The 15,060-nt window shown below is 33.7% G+C and overlaps 1 protein-coding gene and 1 long non-coding RNA gene across 4 annotated transcripts in view; one reads left to right on the top strand and one right to left on the bottom strand.

Annotated features, from left to right (window-relative positions):
- Positions 1–7,928, top strand: part of Dh44-R1 (Diuretic hormone 44 receptor 1) — a 32,297-nt gene extending 24,369 nt beyond the window's left edge. Inside the window, exons 8-13 of one of the 3 annotated variants that reach the window (XM_036367771.2) lie at positions 135–245; positions 1,685–1,873; positions 2,086–2,201; positions 4,646–4,699; positions 5,696–5,909; positions 6,965–7,928. In XM_036367771.2, the coding sequence (XP_036223664.2) occupies positions 135–245; positions 1,685–1,873; positions 2,086–2,201; positions 4,646–4,699; positions 5,696–5,909; positions 6,965–6,991 (711 nt within the window). In that variant the 3' untranslated portion in view covers positions 6,992–7,928. Of the gene's footprint in view, positions 1–134; positions 246–1,684; positions 1,874–2,085; positions 2,214–4,645; positions 4,700–5,637; positions 5,910–6,964 lie in introns of those variants that run through there. The other 2 variants (XR_011396055.1, XM_070108551.1) reach the window with 2 other exon arrangements.
- Positions 7,929–10,310: 2,382 nt separating this feature from the next.
- LOC106623667 (uncharacterized) lies at positions 10,311–14,240 on the bottom strand. The gene is made up of 4 exons (XR_001330994.3): positions 14,091–14,240; positions 10,810–11,008; positions 10,573–10,746; positions 10,311–10,487 (listed from the first exon to the last, which is right to left on the bottom strand). It is a non-coding gene; the product is annotated as an uncharacterized lncRNA (long non-coding RNA).
- Between the last annotated feature and the right edge of the window lie 820 nt (positions 14,241–15,060).

Here is a 15,060-nt window from a genome sequence, read left to right as displayed (position 1 = left end):
CGGTGCTTAGAAGCTATGTTGATTTTAAATGTTTTTAACACAAATTTCGATTGCTTTTAATCTAAATCTCAGCAAATTTAAAAAAAATTTAGATACATTTTTAATTAATTTCTAAATTCTAAACTTTTACACAGTTCGATATTGGTTGCCCTTGGATGCGAGAGACCCATGTGGATTGGATTTTCCAAGGCCCAGTCTGCGCGGTGTTGATAATGAATTTAATATTTCTGCTGAGAATCATGTGGGTGAGTATTAACAGCACGTTGACAAATCTAAACTCATATTTAGGTACACATATATGTATGATGTGTGCATAAGCATGTACTTGAGTGTTGTCAAATAGCCAAAATAGATAGCATCCCCTGCTTGTGATATTACACTGTTACACTGTTACACTGTTGTTGTTGAGCTCGCCTCCGCCATGAAGTAAACAATGACAGCTCATTTCTCGAATAAAAAGTTATAGTCATTCTATTTTAAGTGCTCACTCTTGAAGTGAATAACAACAAACTCACATGTATGCACATACACATATGTACTTGTATATGTTTTAGTGGATTGTTACTTGAAGTATAAAAATATATCCCTTGACTGCACTTACTGCGATATCCATTCAAGAATATTTGAATTAGAAAGCTAGCATGTTTTTTAGGAAAACAAATATGTGCGTAAATATGTGTTAAAATGTTTGTGTATGTAGTTGAAAGGCAAAATGAAGTCGTTTACAAACACATACACAAGTATATGCTATGCTATATGTTTAGAGTGTTTCGTTCGAAATTTAAAAGTAACCATTGTAAAGGATAAAATATGTTTTCTCCTTTCTGTCTACTTATGCACACAATGTGCATGGTTAACACTACAAACGCGCATAATACGTAAATTTATTACTTTATCATAAATTTCATTCTTATTTATAAACCAAATAGTCTGTCTTATTCGTAGCTGTAAACAGAACATTTTCCCATAAATCTTTCAAGTTATTTACTTGTGTTGGAAATATACTCTCACTCTCTTTCTTTAAGAATTTGTTTTATAAAAATCATATTTTAAAGCTGCTCACAGTTTGCAAACTTGTGTTAAGAAGATGGCGCTTTAGGCGCCGAAGGAATTGTGGTTTAGTATGACGTAGAAAGTAAATTGTTGGTGATTGCTTCCCAATGAAATCTTTTGTGAACATTTACATTACCTTACAACTTTCATAAATTTTCAGAAATAAATGCAAGCCTTCTTGAAGAATATTAAAATTTGCATGAAAGGCCCATATTAACTAGGTCAAACGAATCCCTTCCTACTAATTCGTATGCTAGCAAATTTTTTTCAGGTTCCATCACACAACTCTTTCAAATAATACCCTCAAGCTGATTTGTATTTTAGCAGATTTATTGATTTTTTCGAAGATGCTTAATTTAATTTAAAGCTCAAAGGCACCTATTTTGTTATTATTAAGGGTTTAAATACGATCTTTGTTAACCTCAAAACTACGAAGAAACTCTAAATTTTCTTTCTTTCCTTATCATTTTTTTACGATAAACTGGTAAATTACGATGAAAAGCTGATATTTCAAAGCCTTTTAAGCAAATCAAGTTTCGTTCGCAAATCGTTTAAACAAATCCCATTTCATCATAAAGTCGCTATTTTGTTACCAACTATGGTAAATATTTTTGCTTGTGTCTATTTGCAGGTGTTGATAACAAAACTGCGATCCGCCAACACAGTTGAAACGCGCCAATATCGCAAAGCAGCCAAGGCATTGTTGGTGCTCATACCCCTCTTCGGCATCACCTACTTGGTGGTTTTGGCAGGCCCCAGCGAAAGTGGGGTCATGAGTCACATGTTCGCCGTCGTGCGAGCCCTGCTGCTCAGTACACAGGTAATGACACCTCACACAAGAGGGCTGCGCAGTAGTGTTGAGCCGAGCAAAGAATAGCTTATTGTAGCAACTGTATAGAGTTTCTGTGAAATATGATATGAATCGAACTTGAAAGCGAATGCAAGGATTGTGGTTTTTCTTTTGTCTTTCCTACGAATCCGTTGGCCGTCAAACGGGCTTTAATTCGCTTCGTTTTTGTATTTGTTTTACAGGGCTTCGCAGTGTCATTGTTCTATTGTTTCCTAAACTCCGAAGTGAGAAACACACTGAGGCATCACATTTCCAGGTGGCGCGACGAGCGGAATATCCAACTCAATCAAAGCAGAAGGTGAGCAAACAGGTGATTAATATATATGAACGTAAGTATGTATTTGCTTATTTGGAAGCCAAGGATGGAAAAATTTAGTATTAAATGAGGAACGGAAGTAAAGTGAGGACTCAAACTGAAATATAATATTTTCAAATTAAAATGGTACAATAATTTTGCTCATACGCTCCGGCAGATACTTTTACCATCTTAAGGGACACACTTAGTGTGAAATTTGATTATAAATAATTTTTGGCATTTTCGAGATTCTATACCTTTTAAAATAGCACTTAAAAATTTCAAATGAACTTTTCCGATTTTTTTTGAAAGTCTTTGAAAGTCTAGCCGTTCTGTTCAGCTTCTTCTGTTTATCTTTAAACGTGTGTTACTCGAAACAGCATTTTTCGAACTTTCTGAAGTAATTAGTAGGAGATTAATAATCCGATCAGCATCAATCAGAGCTGATCAAAAATCGACCAAAATTTTGGGTGAAATTCATAATTTTTTAAAATTGCCGCCATTTTGTCAATTTTTAATGTTTATTCGACTGTAGTTCATTGCACGGATCGTATCTTCTAGAGATAGTTTTTTTTAGGCTTTATCCACGAAGATGACCCGAACCACTGCAGCAGCTGAAAATATTTTTTTGACGCCGTCAAAAATCGCTTATAACAAATGATAATTTTACAGTTGCAGAAAGCGTTTCCATTCTCAGCAATCTTTTCATCTGATTAAATCAATTGAATTTATAGTTGATTTTATTTATTTTCTGATAGTGAGACTAATATAAAGTTATCTTTGTCTCACGTATTACTTAAAATGTGTGAAAAGGTAAGCATCGTACGAGTGTCTTATTGTTGTAAGAAAGGGTATTGCTGCCAATTGTACGTTGCGAAGTACATGTGTTAAAAAAATTGGACATATTTCCAAATGCGTCCCAGCAAAATTTTACAGACACTTCTATTTACTAAGTTCATACATTTTTCGCAGTTTTTATTGGCTTAGTTAATATTTTCCAAGTGCACATATACCTGTGAAGGTATGCAGCGTCTATTATAATTGGAAAAATACGTTGTATGTATGTTGTATAAACGTGGAGTTTGTAAAGTATTCCGTTTTGAAAAATAAAAATAAAATTAAAACTGATTTCCTGTAAATTTTGTATTAAGTAAAGCTTTTGTGGTAAATGTGCACTTTTTGAACTGATATCAAATGCAAAATTTGCATGTTTAAAAATCTGCTTGCTACTATTGCAACTGTACAGTGCACCCACGTGGTTTCAAATGGTCACAACAGTTTTTTCGATTAAGTAACATTGAACAGCGCGCATTAAACATACAACACGCTTTGACGCACGTTTGCTATTCATGATACGAGGCGTGGGAATGTTATTGTGTATGTGGGCGCACCTGCCCACAGCGACAATACCGACTGCCAACAATATGCTAAAATCGTCAATGGTGGGTTCGGCCGCACCACATACATTGTAGATTTAGTACTGTTAAAATTAACACGATACCATTCAGCTCATTCGGCACGTCACTTAATGTTGGTCAAACTTTATTGACAGTCGATTATTTGGCCGAACAGTGAAAAAATGAATACGAGTGTTATAGTGTTGCAAACCATGTTCTCTATGAGAACAATATACTCCTTTATTCCGATTAGAAAAACCCCGACAAGAGAACTTATTTGTTATATGTTACTCAGAAATTGCTTTCTCACTGCCAATGTGTGAGTATTGTCGTCACTTTGGTGAAGGAAGATTGACTTCTTTTTCTTATTTCTATGAAATACATCAAACAGTCGTCATGAGCAAATAGTTGTATATAATGCTGCGACTCGACATACTAACGCTAACATACTTAAGAACGCTTCAATATATTTTTGCTTCAATATTCTTTTCTGATGTATCCTTCACTGGTAGAAGATCTTCAATAAGTTCGTCAGTGAGTGAATAGCAAACGGGATTTAGTTATGTGATGGATAGTTACCTTAAGCAAATATGCAAACCGAAAAATTTGTTGTAAAATTGTAAATAACAGCACTGTACCATATATAGCTCACACATCTCGATTCAACATTCTGACGCGTTTATGGTAAAATATGTCAAACTTTCTAATGACAGCTTCAAATGGACCAGAAAAGGTGCAAGCCAAAAACGTATGGGCATATAGAATAGTTTCCGATTCCTATCTATGCTTCTCAGTAGTTGTTAGTAAAGCTAGCGTTAAATATACACCAGTGGATCTTTAAGTCTTTTAAATAATCAGGGAATGATATGTGTTATATAAATAGATATCTGTTTTGACTGGATGTAGATTGGTTAAGCGAGGAAATCTAGACATCGGGCTTTCAATTGTTATTTTAAAAACTCTCGTTATATAATGCTGTTTCTTTTCACTTTATTTCGTACCCAACACTTTCGCTTCATTAAATTTGTTGTTGTTTGTTCTTCATTGCAGGTACACCACAAAGAGCTTCTCAAAGGATTGCTCGCCGAGAACCGAGAGCACACGGTATGATAATATTAATATTGAAACGACCACCAAATATAATATATTGCAAATTATTATTATTATTACTATTACGATTATTATTATTTAGAAGTGAAAAAAGGAAAATATTTTCTTTTCGTTATGTACCATCCGATCAAATTAGACTGACAAAAAAAAAATACATACATTCACATATTTTAATATTATCGCCTTCAAAATAGGCCGTCTATTGAGCTGATCCAAGCATGCCAACGATTAATCCAATTTTCCACATTAATCCGTATTTTCTGTTTTGAAAACAGAAACGTCGCGTTTAGACAAAAACCAGTCACAACCATGCTAGAATGTGAGGGCGCATTCAGGTCTTTTGGTACGAGTCTAGCCTAGTTCATACCCAAAACATTAACCAAAATATGTTGAGTCGATCAATAACAGATGTTGCGATCCTCTGTTACCCACTGTTTCTTTATTTTTTTTCGTTGTTATCGTCATTAACATTATGGGATGGACGGCTCAAATGAGAATAGTTCCGGATGACTTCACGACCTTCACTGAATGCTTTGTGCTACTTAAATATTTGTGTTGGTGATAAAGTAGACTCCCAAAAACACTTCTGCAATATTTTTAACGATTCCATAGCCGTGAGTTCATTGGTAACACAAAATTTCAAACAAACTCGTTGTTCAATTTTTGTTTTTCGTTGTTCAGTTTTTGCGGCTTAAACAATGACACACTAATTGACACATGGAAATCAAACTTCACACGAACATAAAATTTTACTAACTGATTCGGTTTGCGCGCGTAGTTTAAATGGGCCGAGTCAAATTTGATCAGATGGTATATTTTAGATGTACGACACTTTATCGTAGTAAACACAGAAATTGTATGAAAGATGCACTAAATTTGTTTTGTTTTCGCTTTCTTGCAATTTTGTTTCTTTGTTTGTTTCTCAATTTCAGTTTTTCATTTGCCATCGCATAATATTTGGTTGCGTTTGTTTTGCTTTATTCCTTGCAGGCCGCTCACAGCTTACTATGGCAAAGGCAAACGCGAGTCCAGCGTCTCATCGGCAACCACCACCACCCTGCTGGGCCACAACCAAAGCCTGAGTGTGAACGCGAACATCAGCGGAGCGATGGCGTTGCAGCACAGCTCTAACGGCACTTTGCAAACGATGTCCACCGTAACGGCGCTGACCGTTATGCCGCGAGCGGTTAGTCCGCTCATGAAGGTGTGTTTCCACTTCCATTTCTTACGCACACCCTCTCTTTTCAGTTATCGTTAGCTGAGTAGTACTGTAAAGTTGATAGTCAGGCAACTTACAACTTTAACGCTTTCATAGTTCGTCATTTTATTGCCTTGTTAAATTTGCATTTTTGCAATGTTCCTTCAGTCGGGATTTGCATTTCATTGATGTGCTTCGTATGTTCGTATATGTGTGTGTGTGTTGGTACAAATATGGACGAATATAAACACGAATAAGACCCCAGCAACGGGAGACATAGACTATGCGCGTGCATAAAACGAAGATATGTCGACGTAGTGTTGTTGTTGGCGACGCATTTCCAAGGGATTCGGCGAAACTTGCCAAGCGTCTTTTTCCAATTTGTATTTCGCACTCTGGATGGACACGTGCCATAGTGCAATGTTGCAATTGTGCAGCTTGCTCTCAGCTAAAATAAAGTGCTGCGGGTTTGAATAATAATGTTAAATTTTTTTTTTAGCTTTTAAAAGGAAGCTGTGTGAGAGTTGTGCAAGTTGTAGCAGATGCGAAGTATTGCTCACAGTTTTGCTAAATTTTAAGCCAGATTAATTATGCGTTTTTGAAACGGTTGTGCTAAATTCATGACAGTTTTAATCATATAACGGTAATTCATTTTTCACTTTGAGGGGACAGTTCATGTTTTGAGCCATAAAATGACTTGTAGTTTGTATAGTTAATCACATTTTTGCAATGTGTTCATCTGCTTCAAATTTAAAAACAATTTGCTTATAATAAAATGTTACAATATTAAAATTTAAAGATTCCAACAAAGGTTTATAATTAAGATTTCGCTACTCTGAAATTCGAAGCGAAGGTGAGCTATTGGCATCAAGGCAAATACTCAGTTATGATAATCTGCATATTCCTCTACATGATAAGTTTTTCGAGCTTCGATCGAGTTCTTGAACTACTAGTGTGATAATTTATTTAAAATATATTCAAACGAATTGCTAAAGTCTCTGTTTGGGAAGACTTTAACTGATTTTTCAATTATTCTGTTTACTTTCTCCCATTCTCTGCAGCAAGGACTCGAGGAAAATTCCGTATAAGAGATCACAAATTATAAAGCTGTAACATCTATGTATAGTATTAAGTAATATCTTTAGTAATATTATAAATTAAAGTATATTAGAAATAAGCCAATGTCATTAGCTAATCAAAAGCGTAAAGGGAAATTATTTAACGCAAACTAACGAATTTATTATAAGTATGTTACTACAACTTTTTTAACACACTGTACTCTAAGCACAACTTAAATGTAATATTATTTTATATATTGTTGTAATGATAAAAATGTAAATAATTGAACTTTTTGTGTAAATATTGTATTCATTTGTATGTTAGCTATTGGAACTTGAACACGAATACTGATCTTCAGTGTCTAATATTGAGAGATAATGACTTGATATTTGTAAATGATTCCTGTCAATAGTTGTGGCTAAATCTCTATATAGCTATGTGTGTGTATATGTACAAGTATATAGCTAAAATCAAAATAAAAATAAAAAAATTATATAAATGTGTTATATGTGATGAATTGCGTTTGCGTGTGTGTGTACGCTAATTATATGTAAAGTTACTTAAATAGAGTAATATCGCTGGAACTTCTTGAAGTATTATTTTCTTAAAAAATCTAATATTTCCCAGTTTTACTAGCGCCCTGCATCAAGAATAGTTAATTTTTTTTTATGTGCTTTAGTATAAGTTTTCTATAAGCTAAGTCAGTTACTTTGTGTAAATATTTTTATTTATACATATATATATTATATAACTTTAAATTTATTGTATCTAAAAGGCATTGCGAAAATTGAATTTTTCAAAGTCCACTTTAGTGTAATCGAAAATATATGTAGCTTTGTAAGATCATTAGCTTAGAATGTATGGGTTTAATATTACTGTGTTATTGTTACAAATATATGTAATTTTTGAAATGTGTAAATATAGATTGAGAAATATATATGTATATATATGTGCTCGCAATTGAAATTACTGAATATTCTTATTTGCCTGATCAAAAATTCAGTCGAGCATACTTTTCGTAAAATTACTTTTGGGGTCTTTTTATTCTCATGCAAAATGTATCAGATAACACTTCGCAGACGTTCGTGGACTTTTGTTATATTTTTACGAACGTTTTCTATAAAATAAATCTTACCTAGCAATCTCTGTTTCCAGTAAAATCATTTATACTAAAATTATTAAACTCACCAACAAATTAAACTCAAACAACACCTACAAACACACAACTTTCCATTTGCACGGCCAGTCAGTTACGTATACGCCATGTCGCCCACAAGGGCAACGCCAACGAGCGTGCACAAACGGACGCGCTCACAGATTTAATTAAGCACATGCAAGAAGAATAGGAAGCATACGGACCACAGAAAATTATGACTGAATTTAATTACCAAGAACGTGGTAAGTAAATTTTCCGAAGAAATCTGATATGAAACAAATATGCTTGTGTGAAATTCGAGACTGTTTTAAGGCAACCAACGCTCTGATTTTGGCATATAAATCTCAATTTTATGCCCAAATAATTATATGACACAGTTTCCTCAACAGCCTCTAGTACAAGAAAATGGCTTAATTATTTTAATTGTAAATTTCACTTATCCAATTCGTTTTATCTTCAATTTCGTTAATCAACAGCGTTGAAATTTGAGTTACAACCCCCCTACCCCTCAGAAAGAGCAGAAAGCAGATCAAATAAACGAGCTTGGGTCACTTGAGAAATAAATGAAGATAGCGGAAATGCGATTACTTAAAAGATGGCGGAAATAAGAAAGAACGAAGTCCTCTTAAAATTTTAAAGTCAAAGAATTGTTAACGCAGAGGATTACCATATTGTTTAATGATTGAAAGCATTCGCACAAAAGAGAAATAAAAAGGACGGGGGCTTTGCCAAAATTAAAAGCTATAAATTTAACTTATTTTCACAACTTTAGCAAATGCGGCAAAAAGTAAAAATGAATGAAATGAAATGAGAAGCAGCGCAAATTCGGCGAAAGTGAAAATAATGGCAGACAAATGATTACTACCATATAATCATCGCCTCTTCTAACATACCCCACACATTAACATACTATAAATGGTTACATGTGGGGCATGTGAATGTGCGAATATGTGGACTCGCTCCGGGGAGTCAGCAGTCTGATGGTGGCTAATGGTCAGACGAAAAGCAATAAATCGTCCTTTTATACCTTTGTTGCCATAGGCAGCGAATGTGTGCGTTGCAAATGTGTGCTAGTCCATGTCATTGTATTTATGTAGTATTTGTGGTTGAGTTTTATTTTCAGTTATGCAACAATGTGTAGCATGAAAGGTCAAATTTAGCGCGAGCACCATAGATTCGGCCGAAATTTAGGCAGACAAGTCGTCGCAATAGAGCGCGCAACGCCTGGGTACACGCCTTAATTGTGCACAAACACACACACTTAAATAAGTACTCGTATATGCTAATTTTATTTGTGTCTACGCAGCGAAAATCATAACATCATAACAAACAGTGAGTGCATGACTTGCAGGTGAGCACACAAATGAATGTCTTGGAATTGGTGTTTGTGCGTGTGTGTGCGTAAGTAAATGATTTGGCGCTAAATGTGAATTAATTAATTAAAGAGAAATAAAAGTTAGACCATCAGACCTAGCTGTTAGAGGAAAATTGCAATATACATACAAGTATAAACGCATAAAGCGATAGTTACAGCGTATCGGCTTGACAGGCGTAATATATGCCAATTAATGTGAGAAAAATTCGTAAAGTACCTATAAACAAAGCATAATGGATGTGGTGGAGTCCATTTAAGTTTGCAACGTAAACCAGTGATGCATGAAAGCTTTTATTGCGTAGTTCAAATTGCAAGCGAATGTCGTACCTAATATTTCTGACAATATGAAGCAGAAAGTGTTTTAACGGAAATTGTGGCCAAGCTATAGGCAATAAGGACAATATGATTTTTTGCTGAAAATATATTATATTTATGCAAAATGTACACATATATATATCATATACACATAGATAAGACGACTTGTCAATTTGGTTGAAATTACTTGCTAACATTTTTTGTTTCTGTATTAACTTTTTTATGTATAATTAAGCATTCAAACACAATGGTTAAGCTTCGAAAAAATCAAGCATAATACAGATATTGTTATATTAATCTTTTATTCTAAAAATTTTCAAAGGAGTTTACCAACAATTACAAAAATTAAACCATGAATTCACTGACGAAGCGAAATCAAATATAATATGGAAAAATTCGTATATATATTCGTTATATATATATGTATATATATTAATTTTGCATAACTTAGAAATAATTTTATAAAATATTTACTTATTTTCAAATTCTAATAATCCTTGTGTATCTCCACATTTTTTAAAATCTGAAATGTTTGTCTGTTGTGCGTTAATACCCATGTCCGTTCATGTATCCGCAATATTGTCTGCTTTCTTACTGCATATTAAATGGAACTCGTCAGCTTATCTAAAAGAGCCAAACAGTGCGCTCTCTCTGAAGCTTCTCTAATTGAAGAGTTAATCTGTTTGGAAATCCAAGTTGAAACTTTCGTTGAAAAATATTCAAAATTAAAATAACTTTTTCATGCATGCATACTATACACTTACATGCATGGACATGTCTGCTTAACGGCGGTCGGTGTGGTTCGTGCTTGAACATACAATATCCGCTTTATGGCGATTTATGTACACAGGAAGCTTGCAAGCGTTAAGGAAATGCATGCAATGTGTATGTGCATCTGTGTTTGTGTATGAGTACGGGGTGTTACAGTATCTGAGAACCTGTGAGACGCCAACAAAATATAATTCTTTGCACACTTTCATGTTAATGCGTTAAAGTATTACGATATTATTATCTTGAAAGGAGTATGAGTAATCCGATGCTCCGCATAGTGCCGCTATAAAAGCTGCAATAAAATTAACTGAGGTTGTGTGTGTGTGTGTGCGTCATTTGACTCTGCGCTTTAGCGGGCAATAGCTCGATTTAAGTCACGCTCCAGTGATTCGTATATAAAGCTGTCTGCAACATCTGCTTTTAATGTCGCTGAAAATATTTGTGAATTTATGAGTCAAATGCTTACTTCTAGTATTTATGAGTACACATTGTTTTAAGACATATGTAATATGTTTAAATCTATAATCATAAAATTGTGCCAATTACATTTCGCTACACTTAAGTAAGGAAGTATTCGGCAGTAAGCGAAAACTCAATTTGAATAATTCGATCGAAATTGATGTGGAATGTAAAAAATTTATTAGCTTTCGTTTTAAAATAAATATTTAGTAAAAGAAGATTAACTGGGGTTCCTACAAACATGTTTACTACTTACTAATCCAAGTTTCTGTATACTTTTACAGACCTCGGTCAGCATGTTTTTTGGTTTCTTTAATATATTTTCTTTTTGTCCTCATTGATTGCGTGCACAAAAAGTGGATAATTGAGCTTCAAATCAGCAAAAAATTAGAGTGTGCCAATTTTCGAGGATTTTCAATTGAAACTCGAATAATTTAGGCTTTCAGATTGAAAAGTTGTTTATATTTCATCCCGTGCCCTCGTCGTCATGATTTCTACTCTTGTGGTCATCTCAAAAAAGAAGCAATGATGGATTATTGATTGGTACGAACGTCGCTATCTCAAGAAGGAGCAAAACTGGAAACAAATTTTTTTCCTAAAATGATGGCTACTCAAAAATAATGGTACATTTTTTTCACTAACTTTTAAGCTTTGACGAATTTGTTAAAAATATTACCAATTTTAATTTTTAATTTTTTTTCTGCTTCATGTGATAGAGGGACAACTATTTAAAGAATATTCATGCCATATTTCAAGTAAATCGGCTGATTAAAACTTTAGATATTGTGGCAGCAGCATCGAAGAAAGCAGATTCGACAAAATGTCTTTAGAATTTTACGTTAGGTTTCAGGCAGCGCAACTTATAGTCGCCTATGGTTGCAGTCATCCGCTAAACAGGTCCAGTTGCCACGACATATTGAATTATGAAAAAAATATGTCGATTTTTTCAATTCTAGACTAGCATACGGCGGTTTGTGTTAAACTAGATCTTCTATAATACTCAGCTATATAAATATTTTGTGAATATACATATATAAATATATACCCTTTCGAATATAAACATTACTTTTATGGACTTTGGCGCCGACTTTTTTATAAACCTTGTATCTTTGTAAAAGTACATTTTTTATCAAAGAAAATCCTATGCAGTAAACAAAATGTCCTTCATGTGACCTGTTGTTAATTGAAAAGAGTAGAAAGCTAGTACCCGGAACAACTAGCTATTTTGCACATAAGTTCTATACGTTCGCACTAGGGTAAGTCAACATGCACTCCAATTTAAACAAACCTGCTGTGACTATCCCCTAAATTGGCGGTTCCAAGTGAAGTGTTTGCATTGCGCGCTCTTAATAAAGTGTAATCATATTTTGAGTGGAGTGTCTCGTATCTACAACGCAGCAGGTCGCAGCTGCTATTGAATAGTGCATTAACATTTTGACGTAAAAATCACGAATGTTGCATAAGTGCAACGCTTACATGTAGAAACAGTTAGTTGCACGTGTTAAGCGTTCCATGCAATTGCTGAAAGTTGAACGAGAACTATCGCAGAGGACTTTAAATTCTTTTCCTATCATGCAAGTGATGGAAAGAAAACAACGAAGAGAATGCAATGGCTTTTGTGCTATTGTTAATTTTAAATTTCATAGATTGCTTTAAGAAACGCCAAGGCAAGGCCAATGCTCCAACTGATGAGTATAAATATTTACGTTCTGCGAAAATGCACATTCACTAGCAAGACTGAACGTCGTCAAATAATGAAAGAGTATTTTAAAGAAATATTTCGAGAAAAGGTGGCGCAGTTGCACACTTAATTTAATTTAAAGGAACCGAATACACTTTATGCTTGATATTTTTTAAAGATTAGATATCGTCGAAATCATTTTTTGTAGAAAGCTTTTGTAGAATCTTAACTATCAGCAGCGTCTTGTTAGATATCTTCACACCTTATATATTGCCTAAATTATGTTAAATTATGTAAAATTTAAAGTCAATAAAGGCATATTCCATGTATTCTTCTAAAAATGATAATAATTTTTCAACTAATCATCAGATATAAATTTGATTTTTTAACCAAATTTCCAATTTAGCTCAAAAAATGTTTTTCAAAATGTTATACAAATTAAAAGACATGAACATTCTTAATGTCTTCACTATAGCTGTCATTCAATTTGGCAAAGTGTAAACAGCAAATATCATTTATGAGCACCGCGTATTCACCTTTTGATGTGAAACAAGAAAAAACGTTAACTTCGATTGCATTGACGATATAATACCCAACACAAATACAAAAGAACTTTGATCGGTCTGTTTCTACGGCGTATAGCTGCTGATCTGAACAACTTCTACGCAGATTGGACCGTTACCTTGGACAACAACCTAAATTTCGTGAAGATATCTTGTCAAATTAAAAATCTTTCCATACAAGCACTTTATTCCGATTTCTCAGAAACTGAGGCACTATTTCGTATATATATAGACGCAGACGGACGGACAGACAGACGGACATGGCTAAATCGACTTAGCTCATTCATCTTTTATATACATATATACTTTATAGATCGCTGATCATATATATATATATACTTTATAGAGTCTCTTGCGTTTCTTTTTGGGTGTTACAAACATCGTGGCAAAATTAATATACCCTGTGTAATTTTCACCCATTTCTTCTGTCGCATGCAGCATTGCGGTGGAATCAATGATTTTCAATGCTTTCCGAGTAAATACATATGTTCCTTTATACTATCATATATATATATATATATATACGATATGTAAATTTTATAAAACAACCTTATTTTTCCACTAATTTATTACTTTTAACGGATGCTTGACGGCCTTTCAGCTCCGATTTAATGGCAGTTCTTACGTGTCCGTACACACACACGCACAACTTTTGCTTACAAATCCTTTGGGTAAGTAGTTATATATGTATGTACATGTGCCGTTATGTATAAGTACTCTCATAAAAAGTGCCATAAGATCACATATAACTTACTAAAGCCAAAGTACTAAAAGCACTTTAACCTAAATGACAATTATCGGCACTTACAATTTTATGGCTTCGGAAATTGTTCGGAAATTTCTTTATTACTTTGTCGCACCCGAACGGGCTTGTGTAGCGAACGATTATTTTATCTTTCTGCAAAACCTCTGCAACTTTTTCATTTAAACAACAAACGGAGCAAAACTGTATCTGAAGCAAAACCAATCGACCTCTAGAAAATGCAGCGCACGCATATAATATTCTCAATGAAATTGTCACCTAATGTAAATAGTCTCAACTGAATATATTGAAATTAAAACAGACATCAGAAAACTGAAAAGTGTCATTTACTTTCTTTGTAAATGTTTAAAAAATAAAAAAGTTTATATCATTCAAAACGACTAGATTTATTTTTCCAATCATTTCTCTTTTACACGCTAATTTTTGCAATAACCTTGTGAAGGCAAGTACCAACAATTTCAAAAATTGTGAAAAAATTAAATTGAAAACTATCGATGGCTTCAGATCTCAATTTCATGCGAACTATATAAATTTCAACTGCACACAACCAAATATACTGACTAAAATCATTTATAAAATATTAAATATGTACAAGTATGTGCATAAGATTTGACAAAGTGCTCCCATAAAACTGAGAGTATGTTAAACGCGATAAAAATTGTTGAGAATGAAATTAATTGCTGCCATTCATTTTCGCATCCTTATCTTCGTTCATGATCAGGCGAAATACCGAAAATGGACATTAATAAGGTCTATTGAGCAGCTGAAACAGCAACCAAACTGAAATCAATCCTTACTGAGAAAAAAGTGAAAAAAGCAGACACACCTATCTCACTGATGGTTGAAAACAATAACAAAAATGGGGAAAAAATTCCACAAATTTATCATTCGATTACATGGAAAAATGGCAAATTTATTGGCTGCAAAAATAATGAATATATTGTACTTTGTTATACAAATAAAAAAATTTATTCTTTGTTCATGGTTTGTTTGTGGAGCAGCAAAGTTTTTCTAA

This window comes from Bactrocera oleae, chromosome 4, assembly GCF_042242935.1.
Source record: "Bactrocera oleae isolate idBacOlea1 chromosome 4, idBacOlea1, whole genome shotgun sequence".
NCBI lineage: Eukaryota > Metazoa > Arthropoda > Insecta > Diptera > Tephritidae > Bactrocera > Bactrocera oleae.
The sequence above is the reverse complement of the archived record's forward strand: the minus strand, read 5'-3'. Positions and strand labels throughout refer to the sequence as shown.